At 42.8% G+C, this 18,889-nt stretch overlaps 2 protein-coding genes across 2 annotated transcripts in view; one reads left to right on the plus strand and one right to left on the minus strand.

The window, feature by feature from the left end:
• snd1 (staphylococcal nuclease and tudor domain containing 1) overlaps nucleotides 1-18,889 on the minus strand; it is a 187,393-nt gene that overhangs the window by 94,604 nt on the left and 73,900 nt on the right. The window lies entirely within an intron of this gene.
• On the plus strand, nucleotides 6,911-9,817 carry lrrc4.1 (leucine rich repeat containing 4.1). Its single transcript, XM_085375440.1, has one exon. The coding sequence runs from the start codon at nucleotides 6,959-6,961 to the stop codon at nucleotides 9,815-9,817; it is 2,859 nt and encodes a 952-aa protein (XP_085231566.1). The 5' UTR covers nucleotides 6,911-6,958.

Here is an 18,889-nt window from a genome sequence, read left to right on the forward strand (position 1 = left end):
TGTGATGAACGCGCATACAGGGATGCTCTATGAATCCTAATGGGGCCAGCTGACTAATGACGTGGCCAAGGCGGGTCATGGAGGGCATTAGCATATGGTGAGGAAAACATGGGGAACCAAGGGCATTTTAGCTCATGCTTGGCACATTATACTAAGACAAGTTTAATATGGAATATCAGTATTTATAATTAGCACTTAATTAAAAATTCTATTCTGAGTGAATATGGCTTTAACCGATAAAATGAAATGAAAAATCCAAATTAAAAAGGTTCAACAGTCGTATCCAAATGTGCATGAAGCATCTCCTGCTATCTATCCTATAGCTATCTTGGCTCACGCTGATTGGGTTACCAGTGCTAACCTAACAATATCTTCTCTTCTGCTTCCAGCTATCACAGCACTAGGGCTAATCCCTGCTCTGGCAGCCAGTACGAACACAGCTAACCATAATGAAGCCCATTAGTCTGGAGACAATGGCTGCTAGCAAAGCTCAAATGCTGAAAAACACTGGATCATAAAAAAGCCCATCTTTTACTCTGTGCCTTCAGTTGCTATGACCTGATATTGCCCTCGCTTGAGAGAGCACCCACAATGTCACAGACACATATAGAGCATAAAATGAATGAGCAAACACAATTAATGTGAGACAAGCCTGCAAATACCAGTCGTGAAAAACACTGTAAACTGTATTCATTTAGAGTAGGAGAGTGAGAGCAAAAGCAACACAGGGAGAAATAAGACTTCCAGGAAACATAAAAAGAACACAATGTGTATTGTGTATTTTGTTGTACAGTTATTTTATTTTCAACTTTAATTTATATATTTATCTTTATCTTATTCTTCCCAGTTAAATTTACCCTTCATTCTAATTTGTGTTGTACAGTTATTTCATTTTTAACCTTAATTTATATTTTATTCCTTCCTAGTTAAATTTACCCTTTTTAATTTTTCATATTTATTTCCTATCTTATTCATAGCCTTTTCCTTTTTTGTTCTCTTTAGGTCACGAGCAGTTGTCCAAGCATTTCACTACATATCGTACTGTGTATGACTGTGTACGTGACAAATAAAATTTGAATTTGAATTTGAAAAGCAGTGTTAAAAGTAACAAAGAAAATGAGAAGCAGGACAGGTAGAAAGAAAAGAGTGATTAAAAGTAGCCAGAAAAGTCAAAAACAGTAAAAGTCTAATGTCTTAAAGTAAAAGCAAAATAGTTACTAAGAAAAAAATGTTCAACCACTTTTCTTTGCTTGATTAAGTTCCCTGCCTGCTTAAACCGTTTCAAAGAAATATGCCACCAAACCATATTCCATGAAAATGCAACAGTGTTAATATGTGGGATACAGCACAAGGTGATCAATATTCCTATGCTGTATTGACTGGAGGCCACACAAGGTCAGTGAAAGCAAATTAGCAAGACAGATCAGGTACTGCGATGAAACAACGACCTGAACAGATGGAAGAGGAAGCCACTAATAAACCCTACTGCCTATTATAATCTCTTGATACGCTGGCATATGATTTGTGTGTGTCTCTTTGTGATGAGAAAACCAATAAACTGAAAAGAAAAAAAAAATCCCCACCAAGCAGTTTAAGCCTTCACTGGGACACTGATAGCACTGCATGTGTGTGTGCGTGTGTGTGTGTGTGTGTGTGTGTGTGTGTGTGTGTGTGTGTGAGAGAGAGAGAGTGCAAGTGTATTGCACGTAATCTCTAGCAGAATTAATTCCTAGAAATTAAAATGAAAATGGAAAACAAACTGCCCAATAATAGGGCCTTTATCTCAAGGTCAGCATCACAGAGTTTAGGGTGTCCTTATGAGCACATACTAAGGTACAGGATGATGGCCTAGAATAAACTGACTTAAAACTAATACTATGTTAGGGTGGTCACTACTATGATATAGATCACTGGGACATTACTCAATACTCAGAGGACATGCCCATTCATAAACACAGAGAAATAAATGAATAAAATTTATAATAGCTCTCAAGCACAAAGCAAATTGTAAAAACAGTGTGCCCCTTGTCTCCTTGAGAAATGTTTTCTGACTTACACGTGCTGACAGAAAAACATATGTGGATTACAAAGGGCTGTGAATTGTTGATCCCAGCAATGACACAGGCAATGCTATTGTCATTAGATCTATCAATCAACCTTTAATCCCATTGTGATTGTTGCTACACCATACTGCAGGTCATTCATCCAAACAGGGTTGACACACACACACACACACACACACACGCACGCACGCACGCACGCACGCTAACAGACAGGCTGCTGACCTACATGTGACTGGCCGTAGCCCAGATTTGCTAGCACTAACCCCAGGGGATGGGTTCTGTACTGATTACATATACCCCTTGAATATGCTGGCGGACAAACTGCACCAAAGTAGGTCGTGCAGCACCCTAAACTACAACCAGTGCCCTCCTGGCCTGGTGCAGCGCTTGGCTCCATAGAGCTTTGTGTGAAGCAGTTAGGGCAGGGGTCGCACACTAGGCGATTGGGCCTGGCATGACAGCGTGAAGGTCCCACGTATCTGACAGCTCATCAAAATGTAATCGTTCGGCAAGTCCAGAAGGTGAGGCCTGACAACACCCATCTTGTCAAGTCAGTGCATGTTAAACTGTGAACATATGAGACCACTATATGACCTGGATGTTAGCTACTATCCACCATGGATATCCTGGCATAATCTGAACCGCAAAAAGAGAGTTTTGCAATTTCAACATTGGCTTGCACCACCAAACAACTGATTTAGATTCAAGTATACTACTAAACTCGATTCAGCTTGAGAAAAATACACATATAGATTGTTTTTTCAGGGGGGGGGGACTTGGGGAAAACCTTGCAGTGATTGCAGAGCTTGGCCGGCTATCAGGCTGTTTTGGCCATTCTGGGGCAGAATCAAACTATAACGCAAAAGGCTGCCCGCTTTTGGTCAGTGGAGCATTACAGCATTTGGCAGGGCATGACCCAGGCTCCATCAGTACTGAGAAAGCGGCATATCCACGGAAAGACAAAAATTGAGCAGGAACTTTTTTTTAAAAGACAGCTAAGAGAGAAATGGACAAGATAAGGGCCAAGAGGCGAGAGCTGCCCTTGCAGTGGTGGTCACTCTACGGGTCAGTGGATGATTTTGGTTAGACATTAGTCCAAGAAGTACTGTCCTGGGTGGGTTAAACGCAACCTGAACCCATTCTGGGTCACTTGCTCATGAAACAGTGGTACACCACACTTAAGAACAGTGCAGAGGCAGCACCCGACACAAACAAAGGAGTGCCGTTATGCACACAGTAGTAAATTTAACTTCTGTACCTAAAAATCACATCTGCGAGCTTCCATGTCCAGCTTACTGCTCCAGCATGCTTGTTTAAATGCAAGTGCATTATCTCACATTATCAGTTGCTTGGAGAATGCACTAAAGAAGCTGCAGTACACCTGCGATATCATGCTCTGCAAGCCTGCGATGCTATGCAATCCCAGAGGAAAGGAGACGAAATAGCTTTTCTTTCATAATACTGGAAAATCTCCCCTATACTCCTGTGGCTGCCACCTCGCTGTTACATGTGCTTCATTGAAGCCTGTTCATATTCAACTGCAGTGAAGTCAAGGAGAAAGTCTGTGTGTGTATAATATAGGAGTTGGCTCTATACTCCTGTGCCAGTGGGAATAACGTACTGCGCTACAGGCAGTGTGACCTTTTCTAGCTCGTGTGCCTTCTCTCCTCCCTCTTTTTGTCTCTCTTTTTTCACACGCTTACTCTCTACCTTGGACACGAATGCACACACCTAGCAGCAGTGTCACAGCTAGCTTTACCAAGCATAAATTACCCACACTGCTACCTTGTTTAATGGGCATGAGGCTGGTGCAAATCATTTGAGGTAGAGGGTTACAGGACAGTCTGCTTCATTTGTTCTACCTCTCCCACTTCCATCAGGAAGGTAAAGCTTGTCTTGTTTTCTCTATTGTGCCTCTTTTAACATGACCTTTATGGCTGTGTGCTTTCCGGGGCGACAGTTTGTGCTCAAATTGAGGGTTAAGGCCTGCCTGTTTAAAGTGCTCTAACTACCTTCAGAGGCGTATGACGTGGAAGAGGATGGAGAGTCTCCATTATATACAATGTACTTCACTTTCCAGTATTTATTTTCCAGTATTCTTTTAAAGAAATTCTTTGATTTTAGAGTCACTTCTGAAGTCCTACTGCAGTCCCGAGTTGAGTAAAAGTATCTGATTATGGATTTAACAAAGTAAACTTTTAATTTCCTGGAGCTGAAGCAAGAAATGGGGATTATACTTCATTCCAACCTGTGAAACAAAACTAAAGATGGAATTTGGTGACCAAAAAAGTTGTGTAAACTTGAACTTCTAAGAGGCTTCATGTAAAAAAAAAAATAGCCAGCCAGAAGAGTGACACAATGACAGATCAGGAGTGAGCAAAGTGGGAAAGATAGTGAGGAGGGTGAGGGTGGAGTGGGTGGAGGGAGTTAATGCACATAACACACTGCATCAAACCCAAGCACCGCTCCAAGCAGGATGCGTCAGCAGTCCATTCATGTTCCTCTATTTTTCACGAAAGGACGAGGCAAAAAGAGTGAGAGCAAAGAGAGCTCAAGTGAAAGGAAAACAAAGATAAAGAGTGAGGGGGCTGAGAAAAGATAGAGAGAGAGAGAGCATGATAAAAGAGAGGAAACCAGAAAGTGAGAGAAGCGGTGACCCATCAGCCTTTCCTTACCACCAAAGCAAAACTGGAAAGCTTTGCCAGAGTCGTTGGAATGTTTGGAGTACTGCTGGGTACGAGGGGGTTAAAATATGGTTGCTGTGGGGATGCCACTGTCCATCTCTGACTTGTGCTTGGACAGCCTGTCCATTCCCCTAAGCCACAAAAGCCACAGAAAGCCACAGAACAAGAGACTATGAGCATTAAAAAAAAAAAAAAAAAAAAAAAAAAAAAAGGAGAGCGAAGGACAGCAGGAGCAAACTGGTTTTTGAAGAGGTAGATCTCTAAAAAGGTCTGAGTGCTTTGAGCTCACCCAAATACCTCAGGACACTGCAGAGAGTGTGAGGGAGGCAGGGAGAGAAAGAGGGTGTGAGGGAGAGCAAGAGAGGGTGTGTGTGAGAGAAAGAGAGAGAGAGTGGGAGATAGAGAGACGGTGCACGCTCTCTCTTTCGCTGCTACAACGGATCCTTTCCACATCGACGCTGCTGTTAACGTCACGCCTGTAAGCCGCGCTTGCCCAGCGCTTGCCTTCTCTGCCTTGCTCCTCTCCCAGTTGGACGCTGCATTTGCGAGGGGGTGCTGATCACCACAAGAAAAGGAGGGGGAGAAAAAAAAAGAAAGAAAAGAACTGGAAACAAGAAGAAAAAAGAAACAACCCAGAGAGAGGAAGGAGAAACTGCGCGCCATCCCTCCTCCCTCTAACCCACCTCGATCAACCCAGCTACAATACCCCCACTCCTCCCAGCACCCCCTTCCATCCCCCACCCCACTCCCCCTCTGAAGAAACTGACGGATTATTGGGAAGTGCACGGGAGGCAGGCTGCAGCTGCTGCTGTGTGTGTGCTCGCTACTGCTGCTGTATGCTTCGTGGGGATGGTGTGTGTGCGTTCGCAATTGCTGCTGTCGCCACCGCGGCTGCCGAGGCTGGAGCATGTGGCTAGTTAAGAGGAGAAAGAAGATAATGAAGGCTGTGTGTGTCGCCTAGCCTTTTCAACTGCTGCCAAGAGCTCCCCAGGAGGAAAGGAGAGAAAAAATAAAATAAAGAAGAATCAAGTGGACATGACACTGCGTTGAAAAGGGGAGCAAAGAAAAGAGTGCAAGAGAGGGAGAAGGGCTGTCAGACTGACCAACCGACCAACTGATTGACTACTAAAAAGTGAAAAGAGGAATACAGATAAGGAGGACTGTTTTTTTTCCTGTTTTTTTAACCCCTCCTTTCCACTACAAACAAAAAACATAGAACACTGGAAAGGACTGGATTTTTTTTTTGTTTTTTTTATCCTTCTGTAATTGTAATTTCTTCTACCTCCCTCCCTCCTTTTGTTGTTTCCTGCCTTGGGTTTTGTTGCACAAAACAAAAAACAATAGTGCGTGTGCATCTCTGTGGTTGCCTGGACTATGGAGACCTGGCTAAGGTGTTTAACGGGGGGATCAACTGTCGGATTCCAAGGACAAGCAAGAGAAGAGGAGCCGACAGCGAAGAGCGAGCAAGGGAGCACTGCTGCTTTGGGAGCCTGACTGGATTCCTAGCTACAGTCGTTTCCCCCCTCCTTTTTTTTTTTTCTTGGTAATCGGCACGTAAAGGAAGAAAAACATTCACAAAAGGGCCTTCGAACCTTTCTCTTTGGATGTATGGATTTACAAAAGGGCTCATCTTGTTTAAGCTCTTTGGCACTGATGCCCGTTTTGACAGGGCAAACATAAAAGGTTTTCTTTGCTGCTCTTGGATATAAATACATCTGATGCGAATACATCAGCTCTTTCTGATTGCAAAAAGGAGGGAAGCTATATATCTCAGTTCAAGGACCTGTAATAATAACTTGAGGTAGGTGTCTAGTGTTTCAAACCCTCTCTGCATCAATTTGTAACACCCTCCCCTCTGTCTTGTAATACGGTTTTTGGTTGCTTAATTTGCCATCATGTTCTTCTCATACACATATTTCAGAAAAGCCAGTCCTCTCCACCACCCCATTTCTTTCTGCCCCTGAGCACAGTTCATGGAAATAAAATCACCCCTTAACTGAGGACAGGTCAAGTCCTCTTGCCCCTTAGCAACCACCTAAACCCTTGCTCTCCCCTTGCCCACATCAGTTCCCTTAACCTTATTACTTTGGCCCCATAAACAGTACTGCTAGCCAAACAGCTAATTTCCTTGCACCCACACCCCCAAAACACCAGCCCCAAACATCCCCATCCTCCCCCCCAGATGATGCTGAATTATGAACGTGCCACATCATGAGTCTCCTGGGGCGGGTAGCTGTGCATCGTGCCAGGAAAGCCGCCCTGCTCTGTGTAGTCTTCCTGATGGTGCAAGCGTGGAGCAGCGCCTCCCTGGCCTTGGCGGGGGCGGCGGTGTCTCAAGGACCCCAGGGCTGTCCACCGCAGTGTTCTTGTAGTAATCAGCAGGGGAAAGTGGTTTGCACCCGTCGTGGCCTCACCCGTGTCCCCCCTGGGATTCCTGCCAACACGCGACACCTCAATCTAATGGAAAACGCCATTGAGGCGGTGCAGGCTGACTCCTTCCGCCATCTGCACCACCTTGAGGTGCTCCAGCTTGGGCGAAATGCCATTCGGCAGATTGAGGTGGGCGCGTTTAATGGACTCACCAGCCTCAACACACTGGAGCTGTTTGACAACCGGTTGACGGTGGTGCCCAGTGGGGCCTTTGAATACCTATCCAAACTAAGAGAACTATGGTTGAGGAACAACCCCATTGAAAGTATTCCTTCCTATGCCTTCAACCGGGTACCCTCACTCATGCGACTGGACCTGGGAGAGTTAAGGAAACTGGAGTACATCTCAGAAGGAGCTTTTGAGGGCCTACAAAATCTCAAGTACCTCAACCTGGGAATGTGCAACATAAGGGGTGATATGCCAAACCTAAGTCCCCTCAAAGGCCTCGAGGAGCTAGAGATTTCTGAAAATCTCTTTCCAATGATAAAACCAGGCTCTTTCAAAGGTCTGCGCTCATTGAAAAAGCTATGGGTGATGAACTCTCAAATCACAGTAATAGAGCGCAATGCTTTCGATGACCTATCTTCACTGGTGGAGCTTAATCTTGCCCATAACAATCTGAGCGCTGTGCCACATGATTTGTTCTCCCCGCTCAGGTACCTGGTGGAGCTCCACCTCCACCATAACCCTTGGAACTGTGGTTGTGAGGCTGTATGGTTAGCACGCTGGCTAAGGGAGTACATCCCAACTAATTCAACTTGCTGTGGACGTTGTCACTCCCCTGCGAGCATGAGAGGTCGACAGCTGGTGGACGTGGACCGAGGTGAGGGTGCTGCAGTCCAGTGTTCTGCACCATTCATTGCTGATGCACCAAGGGACTTGAACATCTCAGCAGGGCGAGTGGCTGAGCTTCGATGCCGCACAGCTCCAATGTCTTCAGTGCGCTGGCTCCTACCCAACGGCACTATACTGACACATGCCTCTAGTCACCCGAGAATATCAGTCCTCAATGATGGTACCCTTAATTTCTCAAATGTCCTTGCAGTAGACACAGGCACCTATACCTGCATGGTCTCCAATGCAGCTGGGAACTCTAATGCCTCAGCCTACCTCAATGTGAGTGCAGCTGAGCTTAATACATCCAACTTAAGTTACTTTACCACAGTGACCGTGGAGGTCTTGGGGCCAACCACTGAGATGCCCAAACCTAAAACTACAACAACCACTGCAGCTGCTGCAGGCGCTGGTGTTGCTGGGGGAGGAGTAGGCCTAGGGACAACAACTACAACTGCCTCTCCTTCTGTCTTTCAACCAGTCTTCATCTCCACCCCAACTGTACTGTTACAAAACACCGACAGTCCACCAGGGGCAGCTAAACCATCTGTGTTGCCAGGAATTCAATCGACTAACAAACCAGGCAAGTCTGGGCCTAGCCTTGATGAAGTGATGAAGACTACTAAGATTATAATAGGCTGCTTTGTGGCAGTGACACTATTGGCTGCTGTCATGCTCATTGCCTTCTACAAATTGAGAAAGCGCCACCAGCAGAGGAGCACTGTGGCAGCTGCCCGCACTGTTGAGATTATTCAGGTGGATGAGGAGGACCTTCCACCACCAGCATCTGCAGCCCAAGAGTCAGCTCTCACATTGCCTGAAATCCGAGACCATAACAGCATACACAAGTTGGACTTTATCAGCCACAAGACTGACTACAGCTTTCACAAACCCAAGGCTGAATACAAACCCCAGCCTGATTTCACACTTCACAAGCCAAAGGCTGAGTATACCACATATAAGCCAAATATGGACTTTAGCAGCCACAAAACCATCACAGATTACAACACACACAAATCTACGCCGGATTTTAGCCTTCACAGACCAAAGCCTGACTGCAGCCCATTTAGACCAGAATATAGCACCCACAAACCTAAAGCAGAATACAGCCCTTTCAAGCCAGACTTTGGTACTCATCCAAAAACTAAATCAGACTACAGCCCATTCAAACTAGATTATAGCACTCATCCCAGGCAGAAGAGTGACTTCAGTCCATTCAAACGGGACTATAGCACTCAGCCGAAACCTAAACATGACTACAGCCCATTAAAATCAGACTACAACACACAACATAGACCTAAAACTGAATATAGTCCATTCAAACCTGATTTTGGTACACACCCAAGACCTAAACCTGATTACAGCCCATTTAAACCCGACTACAGCACTCAGCCTAAATCCAAAACAGAGTACAGTGCCCAGAGATCTAAAACAGACAGTACCTACAAAGCTAAGGACCACTACACCCCACATAAAACTGCAACAGATTACAGCGCCTTCAAGACTGACTTCAGCCCCCACAAAGTGGATTACAGCGCCTTCAAGTCTGACTTCAGTCCACAAACTCAGAGACCTAAACTGGATTACAGTCCACATAAACTGGACTACAGCTCTCATATGGTGGACTACAGCACTCTAAAGCCCAAATATAATACCTATAAACCGACTGGCCATGGGGCTAAATGGACAGACAACAATGTTGGGAACTCTTTGCCGCGAACCTTGCCCAGTGCCATCACAGCAATGGCTGAGCCCTATGTCGTAAAAACTCACAACAAGGAGAAGGTACAGGAGACTCAGATTTAAAAAGGCCCCTCCAAAAGGATCTCACCCCTTTTCCCAGTTTCCTAGCTCCTACTCACCCCTCTTTCACACGCCCCTTGTCCTTTCCTCATTTAAAATCATGCAATAGAATGCACAACGAAAAAAGGACAGGACATACTTTTGTACAGAGTGCAAAACTTAAAAGACTGATGATTTCTTGTTGTACATGCTTATAAATAAATATATATATATATGGACGAACTAAAATTACCATGGGTTGGTGATAGAGAAACGTATATTAAAAAGAAATTGAAACTATTTTCTAACTTGTAACTTCTATTTAAAATAATGAGTTGTTTAAGATGCTGTCTTGACTTTGAAAAATGAGGGTAGTCTTGTTTTAACAGAGGGCATTCTGTGTGATTTTTACACCATGCTACAGAGAATGCAGTGATAAGAAAAAAGAATATTTATACAGAGAAGACTTTCTTTAACAAAATCCGGGGAAAAAAAAAAAAGGTCAGTGTTGATCTTTACAGGTTTATCTTGTAAAAGCACCAAGAATTTGTACTGTGCCAAATGTTATAAATGCAATAAAAAGGATTTTTGGAAGAAAAAAAAAGTATTAGAAAGAGATGTTTTTCCCCCCCCCCTTTCTCTTCTTTTCCTGGCGTATACTGTAACAATCAGCCAAATGCTTTAGACACTGCAGTAAGATGCTGCAGCTATACTTTAACTCTAAGTGTGCTGAATGAGTCAGGCAGAATGAATCATGGTGCACAAGTGGATGGGTTTTTTTAAAATATCCCTCCACACGTCCCATTATATTATTTACAGCAACAATCTGCTTTTTTTTTATTTTTCGCTTACTTTTACATGAGTGACTGTCATGATGCTTTTATCAGCCTGTGGCTGATCAAAGCACGCATTTGATGAAAGTTTAAGTTCAACAAACATGTTAACAGGTTAAAAAGAACTGATGGTCTAGTCAAAGAGACATACAGCAGTGCCATTACAAATACTTTAATTGAAATGCTCATGATATAATGCTTCAAGAATCCAATCTGTGTTACCTACCTCATTTTCTGTATTGCAAGGTAGTCTTATTAATCACAAACGTAATGAGTGAAAAAGGTGCACTTTGCCAAAAAAATATAGATCTTCATATCTCTTTTCATTACATTTCCAGCTGTTGGGGCTTCATCAATCAGTGTGGGGTCTTTTTATGGTGACAAATGCATTTGGGTCTCACTGTTAACTGTGCATTTTTCATCTTCAACAATATCACCCCTCTCAATCATAATAAAGCCACACAGTTGGAACAAAAAATGATACACCGTGGATAGGAAACACCGCCTGTAGTATTGTGAGACAGGTAAACCACGTATTTTGTCTTTCTGGAATTCGGCCGAGGGGCATTAAAGACCCGCCAACATTTTCTGTGAATGTTTCTTTTTCCTCTTATTTAATGACAATACTGTGTCTCGAGCTCTGTTTGTTAAAATGTAAAAGAGAAGGTGGTGTGCAGTACACTGGGAGAACATTTCAGTAAACAGCAACATACCATGCTTGGAGTGGGCAACATGTGGGTGAGAGATGACCAAGAGAATACTACAAAAGATCTCCGTGGGAGTTGTGTTGATCATAATCATCACAACCAGCATAGATACTCCTTAGCTAATCAAAACATTATTAGAACGAAGACGTGAAAAGATCCACAGTCACAGATGTGTACTGGGAGCGAAGCTTATGGCTGGTAGTGAAGTTCACAACACCTGTTTACATAATAAGTAAGCGTGGCAAATAAAAAGCTGGTTAAAAGTAGTACTTGTGAGGTGAGCACCTAAAATATCTGAACTTCTCTCTTCGACAATGTGACATTTCAAACTTTGTGTCACAGGAAGTATAGCGACAGAGGTTAAATATTAAACAAAAAAAAGGAGTGTGACAAAAGCTGAGAGCATATCAGCTCAATATGCAATAGAGGCTAACAGAAGAGCAGACTGATGTTTATTTGAAGGGGTAAAAAGTCCAGTTCCTAAAAATTTGAAACGGACAAGATGGAGATGAAGTGTGCTGGTGTAAGAAATGGAGGTCAAAAAAGACTGCTGAAGGACACAGCAAAGCACACCTTTTTACAAATGTTTTAGCAGATGTCTTGTGCTTGGAAACATCAAATTGTTGTAGAATAGGAGCATGTATAATTTAGAGGTCTAACATTGTACATTACAGGGGTATGATATAACCATCCCAATGAAAAGAGACATCTGGAGAAAAAAAATAAAACAAGACAAAAACGATGAGAGCTGGAAATATTTAGAGGCAGCCCAAAAGGAAAGAATCTCCTGATACACAATGCAAAAAAATAGATTTTATGTTCCGATATGACTAACTTGAGAAAAACTAACCTACTGCAGTGCATCCAGGGCTGTCCAGACAGGCCACCTGGACAAAAATGAGATCAAATCAGCAACAGTTCTTGCTATCCTACCCTGCTTTTTCTGCCATATATTCATTTTGTAGTGTGCTGGGATACGTATAGAAATGCAACAGAAAGAAAAGATAGCAAGTTGAATTATTTAAATTGAAGAGTTAATGTGACCACTTCATCTTGTACTGACCATTTCTAGCTAATTCTCATATCTCAGTTTGCATGCCGTTGTCTCCCACATCTTTTGTTTACTTGTAATTGTTTTGATAACTATGCAAATCCAGACAATGAGCTCCCGATTGTCTCTAATGGGACACGTGTGAGAGGAATGTTCAAACAAGTGTAAGAAAGCAGGATCAGCACGCTCTTTTTAAATAGATAATGTTGTGGGATTAGATGGATTGTAACTAACTGGACAGATGTAAGCACCATATTACGCATTTAGCTCTGTTATGACAGTCTATCATATGCTTGGCAGTGCTATATTACACCTCCTTTGCCCCAGTGAGGTATAGCAGGATGGGGCTTATGCTTCATCACACTGTTCAACCCAGAAGTAGAAAGAGAAAGTATGCTGTGCAATGTGATCACATATTAGGCTGCACTGTGCTATAAAAGGCTCCATCATGCTAATCGGTCAAAATGGCTACAGGGTCATCAATCAGCCAATCAGCTTGCCAGTCGGTGAAGAGCCCGTCTCCATGGAAAACACTTCTCCACATCCCTTCCTCCTCCACATCATGTTTTTCCTTTTCCTGTTTATGAGCTTCATTAGCAATCATGAAGCCATTTGAAAGAGGAAGCAGGGTAAGATGAACCTATTTAACCACAGCTCACCGAGCCTGTAGGGCAGGGAGGGAGATGACTTAGAGGACAAAGAAGAGGTAATGATATAGAAACTAAGATATATCAAAGACATTAAGTGAGATTTCGTGACAGATTACTTAAAATAAGTTATTGGGAAGGTGGAAATTTGGTAAAAATTGATAAACAGACAAGTATAATAAGCAAAGAGCAGAAAGCAATCACAGAAAATAAGTACGCAGAAAAATGTGGCAGAACTCGATGTGGTGGGAGACTAAAAGAAATACAGAAGACAACATGGAAGTGATGAGAAGAGGTTAATTAAAAGACACAAAGAAAGATAAGCATGGTGGGAGAAAGGAAAAAAAATGGAGGAAAAGCAATTGAAAAAAAAACTAACCTGAAAATGAGGAAAAGATGGAAATGGAGCTACCAAAAGAGGGGAAAGGAATTCAGGAAGAGTGAAAGAAAGCAAAAGCAAAGGCACTTGGGGAAGAGGAAACAGAGCAAATGTGATGCAAGAGTGCCAGCTACAGATGGAATAGGGGATATATAACTTGGCCGTCATGGCTCTCGCATGATTGGTGAATGGCCTGATCTGCACCACAAGGAGAGTATGTGTGTGTGAGGAGGGGGGGTGGGTTACGTAGCAGAGTGCAGCAGATGAGAAGTGCTGATACAAGAAATGGACCACTGTGCTTGAGTAAGAGATACTCAGGAATATAAAAGCAGAAAGGAATGAAATGGAATAGCAGGGACGAGGTGTGTATGCTTTCAGTGTCAAAGGTCAAAGTACTTAAACCTGCTGGAAAGTAAACATACTCGCTCCTCTATTCAATTAAAAAAAAAAAAAGACTAAAGGAGTTCATTTTAAACTAAAAGGGGATTGCAGGACATTTCAAAAACCCAATTATTTTGATGCAATCTTTTAATTAGGTTTTTTTCCTCATGTTAATTACCGTGCAGTATAGAAGCTGGGACGAGTAAAAGTATTTCTTTAATTTTAACCTACACCTACAGCCATTGTAATCAACAGCATCAGCCATGCAAAAGCCAACTCCTCAAAAACATATCTGCAAAATGTCTCCCAAAAAACAACAACAACAAAAAATCCAAAGGTGTTGCTTCTTAACGTTCAAGTGTTGTTTTTTGTGATAACTCCATAATTTGCATATCCATAAGCGCAACATTTAACCATGCATTTTTCTTTTATGGATTAGTTAGTACTAAAAAATATACTCCTGTTAATAACCGAGTATGCAAACTGCCTTGAATCCCCGGTTGAAGCGAAGGATGTGTGCTGCACGGTGCATACTCTAGGATTTCTGTGTGAACACTAGCCACTGTGCTAGTGGAGCAGAGGAGAGGATATTCTAAGCAGGCCTGTGAGCGTGCTGCCTTGTGAGTCAACATGAGTCAGGGCCAAAGAGTTGTTGGGTCCTAATGTCAAATAGAGAGACTGTAACAGAGAGCAGAGTCAAAGGTGGAAACGGCAAACCACAGCACAAAGACAGAAGAATAAAGCAGGGACGTGCTTATTATGACAAAATTTTGATGGTTTAAGGGAGTTGGATTATTAACTTACTCTGTGTTAATCATTTGGCTTTACTGCATTATCCTTACTAATAACATTACTACACGAAGAATGCATGCTACACTGAGAATACATTTTACGAGCTTTGCAGATATTCATTTTGAAAAATCAAGGAACGTTTAAGGAAGGTAATGGTGACAGTTGTGCATGTGGATTAGAGGAAAGGCAAGTGGATGCGTGCCGGTGCATCTGCTTCAGCTGTGTGAAAATTGATGCAAATAGCCATATTCAGTGACCAGCTGGTGATATGATTTGTTGTTACTGAGGTCAACAGAGGCAGAAGAAGAAATTTCATCGCAGTATCCTGCTGGCAATGTGCCTAGTGCAGTTGAGGCTGTAATGTTGAATAGGTGTATGCCAATAGACTGACATACACCGTGGTCGAATTCCCACAGATTTTGCTGCCGTAACCGAGAGTGAATGACAGGTGGGCTGCTTTTTTTTTTTTTTCCTCCTCCCCCCACGAGCTAACCGCTCAAGTGTGTTACTCCCTGTGAAACAGAGTTTATTGCCCTTTTGGTGGGTGAAAAACATCCCTGTTTTCTTAACAGCAAGAGACGATGAAGCCTTACTTTTATGATCCCATCCAACAGTTGAGTCTTAGGTGTGTGTGTGTGTGTGTGTGTGTGTTTTTGTGTGTGTACTAAATCATGTCCACTGAGAGCAACAAACAGGGGACTGAGACATATGTGAGGTGGGGTATGCTGAGGTGTTTGTGCGCACACTAAACACAAATAAAGACATAAATACACACACGCGTGCACACATAGACACCAAAGAGAGGGGGGAAGAAAAAAAAAAAGAATGAAGCCACTGACCATTAATTTCACTGCTTGTTGAGATTTACGCCCTGGAGAGAAATCATCATCACAGGCACAGTATCACCAAGGAGACTGCACTCAGGATCAAACCTCATTCACTCACCCACACAAACACGTTTATACAGAAACGCACAAGAGCAGCCAAAGCCACGCGGTTCAGATGCCTTTATGTCATCTTTACTGGACTGCTTTGATATGTTTACCCTGAAATGTATTAACGAGCGCCGGCTCCCCGTTTAGCGCTGAAATATGCACAAGCTGCCAAGCAAATGTTCTGACCGCTGACCTCCTTTATAATCAATATTCTTGATCTTCTGAAAATGACGTTTGTACTACTTTGACACTTTTATTATCAAGCCAAAGAGAACACCACATGTATACTGTAGCATAGATGTGTTGTGAAGTGACTGCAGTGAGACGTCCTTCACTTCTTCTAATTTTCTTAGCCATTTAGGCATTCATTTAGATTCATGCTGTCATGTGTGGACCACACAACTAGAACACCAATGTGACTTTTCAGAACTGCATTTGTGTTTTTGCCCTCCATCTTTGTACGTTTCCACGCAAAAGAGTCCATGAAAGACCAGAAGAAGCCCATACACAAAGTGTTACTGAGAAAATCTCTGCTTTTATGCTGCATGGGAAGAAATGAGGACAAAGGAAGCTTTTCTTGCAAACCAGAAGACTGATACTCAATGCAACTAGCAGTGCATGGAGTTTATGGAGAGTATTCTGGGACTTCATCTTTTCAAGGGTGACAATGTGTGTATCTGAGCATAGACATTTTGGTGATCGTGGAGGGGTGGGAGCGGGGTTACAAAATGGTGCCCTGTACTGAACAAGAAAAAGAAGAAACTGAGGAGGGGGGAAGAAAACAAAACAACAACAACGGACAAGGGAGAGAGAATGAACTGAGCTCAACGGTGAGGGCAAAAAATCCAAATTATCTATGACACTCCAATTTGGCATGTCAGAGGACAGCAGCGTCGTATGTAAGAAGGAACGTAGGGGAAGAAGAAGAAGAAGAAAAGGAGTGTGAAAAAGAGGCAGACAGAGGGGAGGGATAAGAACACAGAGCAATGAAGCTGAAAGGAGAATTTACAATGTGATTGCAATAAATAAGAAGCCCCTATTGTGCCCCTATTGTGTACTTTAAAGAAGAGCTCAGAGTTCACTGTGTAGTAACTGTAGGCTCATGCATTTACTCTGATCTGGACTTCAAGATGACAAGCAGTGTGCTAATGTGAAAGACTTGCTGAGAAAATGTGCACCGCTGAGCACAGAATGGCAAAGGAAAGCAACGTCAAGAGGAAAGCACTGACAAGCTGCGTCGTGCAACAACGGGGCTGAAACACAGCTTTCACGTGGAGCCGAAATTATTCAGTCGCTGCAGCAAAATACAGCATGTGTTTAAGTGTGTGTGTGCGGTTGGGTCAGCAGTGATCTTTAAAGATCAAACTAATCAATAGCCAGTCTCTGTTTGCAGTCTATAACTTAAGCCCCACTGCACTGTACAAAGTGGCGTCCAACCCACCCCTCCCCCCTCACTTGAGTTTTTAACATTTAGTAGGGGGTATTTGAAAAATTGTCAGACTTTGCTAAGAACTTAATCTAAGTGGAATAAAATGTAAATGCAGCTCCTGTATACTCAAAAAAAGAAAGGGGGGGGGAATAAGCTCGCAAGCTGTTTTCATGGGGAAGTGGATTCAGGCACTAATGCCATCCAAAAGATTTAATGCAGCCCAAATAAACATCATCTCCAAGCATGCCTACTTAAAATGCAGCCCTTACTTTGAAGAAAAAAAAATATCTAATGGCAGATCTGATGTGGCAGGGAAACAATGCCATATTTTTGCAAACATCTCTCTCTCCCCTTTAATTCGGATTTCAAATAAATCTGTTTAGCGTTCGGTCTAAAGAGGGAAAAGAGCAGTGACGTGTTCTGCAAAGCTGTGATGTCCAGTGTGTTTTTGCTCTCTTATCTTAGGGCTGAATTTGGCTCCCTGTAACAACTGAAACACAGATGCGTGACAGCATGTTTGTCTATGTGAAAGTGCTTGTGTAGGAGTGATTGTAGGAGTGAACCTGTGGCAGTCTAACTATGCCACCTCCACATAAAAACTGCATATGTCATCTCAGAAAACAGGCAAAAAGACCCAGTGGCAGTTTATTGAAGTCAGAAGACACACAAAAACTTAAGTTTGTAAGATCTTCTGCAGTGGGACCAGCCTAAGTGAACGTCAGCGGAAGGTGAAAAAAAATCAATGTAATTTTTAACATTTTGATGTTTAAGAAATAACATCTTTAATAAAATGATCAGTGTTCTGCTCTACCAGGTGTAACAATTGAGCTTAACATCCAGGCATCCATGAAAACGGAATTTATGACATTTAACGGAGTTAGAAGTTAGCAGGGAGTTAGCTCGCTAGCTTCTATCTAAATACAATATAGCATGTCCTGACTGCGGGGTTTTGGAAACAAATTAAAACGTACAGCTCTGTTATCACTTCCAACATAAATGAAGACAGAAAACTAAACAGCAGTGACGTTTGTAGGGTTACTGAAGTTGGGCTAGCTGGTATATAATGATGTGCTACGTGACTGCTAGCGACACAGGTATGTTAGCATAATATAAACAAGCTAACTTTTTTCCCACTCGATAAAAGTTAACGTGAGTGTTCTCGGTGGTCTGGAACAAATGTAATCGCATGGCAGGATGCTGTAAAAGGACCAAACTTCAGCCAGGAGAACAACTGAGATAATCCATCCACAATACGAGGTTAGTCATTCATATACTGCTGCATGGGCTGGGCTGTAGTTACATCCTAAGGTTTTAAAAACTGAGCTTAAATAAATAATTAGCGGTAATAAAAGCCAAGGGAGGTCAACAGTGATCACTGACTGTTTTAGGAGCTTTTTGAGATCAAATAGAAGAAAATACATAACATTAAACATGTTAACAACACAAAAGCCATATTAAACGCAGACTATTTAGACCCGGAAGTAGGATTCGTCGCGTCATCACTGAACAACCAGATTGTCAGCACTGCAGATACCTTGAACAGTGATTCTTTTTTCAGGGACTTCTAAAGCACTTCAGATCAAAGATGTTTTCGAGAGCAGGTGAATCGAGGGCAATGTGGCCCGAAGCTGTACGTGACCTCGACAGCCCGGCTGCCCGACGGGGGAGCCAATAATTAGCGAGGGAGTTATATTTCTCTTTCCCCCTCGCCACTAACTCCAGCTAATTAAACATGACCGGACACATCAAAGGCGTATATGTGCAGACAGGCTTGTGTTTGTCCATCAATTATAGTTTTGTTGTTATCGCAACAAAAACAACTTCAAACCAAGTTTGTGCTCGAAGAGTGTAAACATCAGAGCCTGGTGAGCCCAGGAAAGGGAAAAAAACTGAAAAATCACAGAGTGGTAATGTGCAAAGGGGATTTGAGAAGAAAAAAAAA

The sequence above is a fragment of the Diplotaxodon limnothrissa genome, linkage group LG17, assembly GCF_057381915.1.
Source record: "Diplotaxodon limnothrissa isolate DT_005_m linkage group LG17, D_limnothrissa_male_GT1.1, whole genome shotgun sequence".
Taxonomy (NCBI): Eukaryota; Metazoa; Chordata; class Actinopteri; order Cichliformes; family Cichlidae; genus Diplotaxodon; species Diplotaxodon limnothrissa.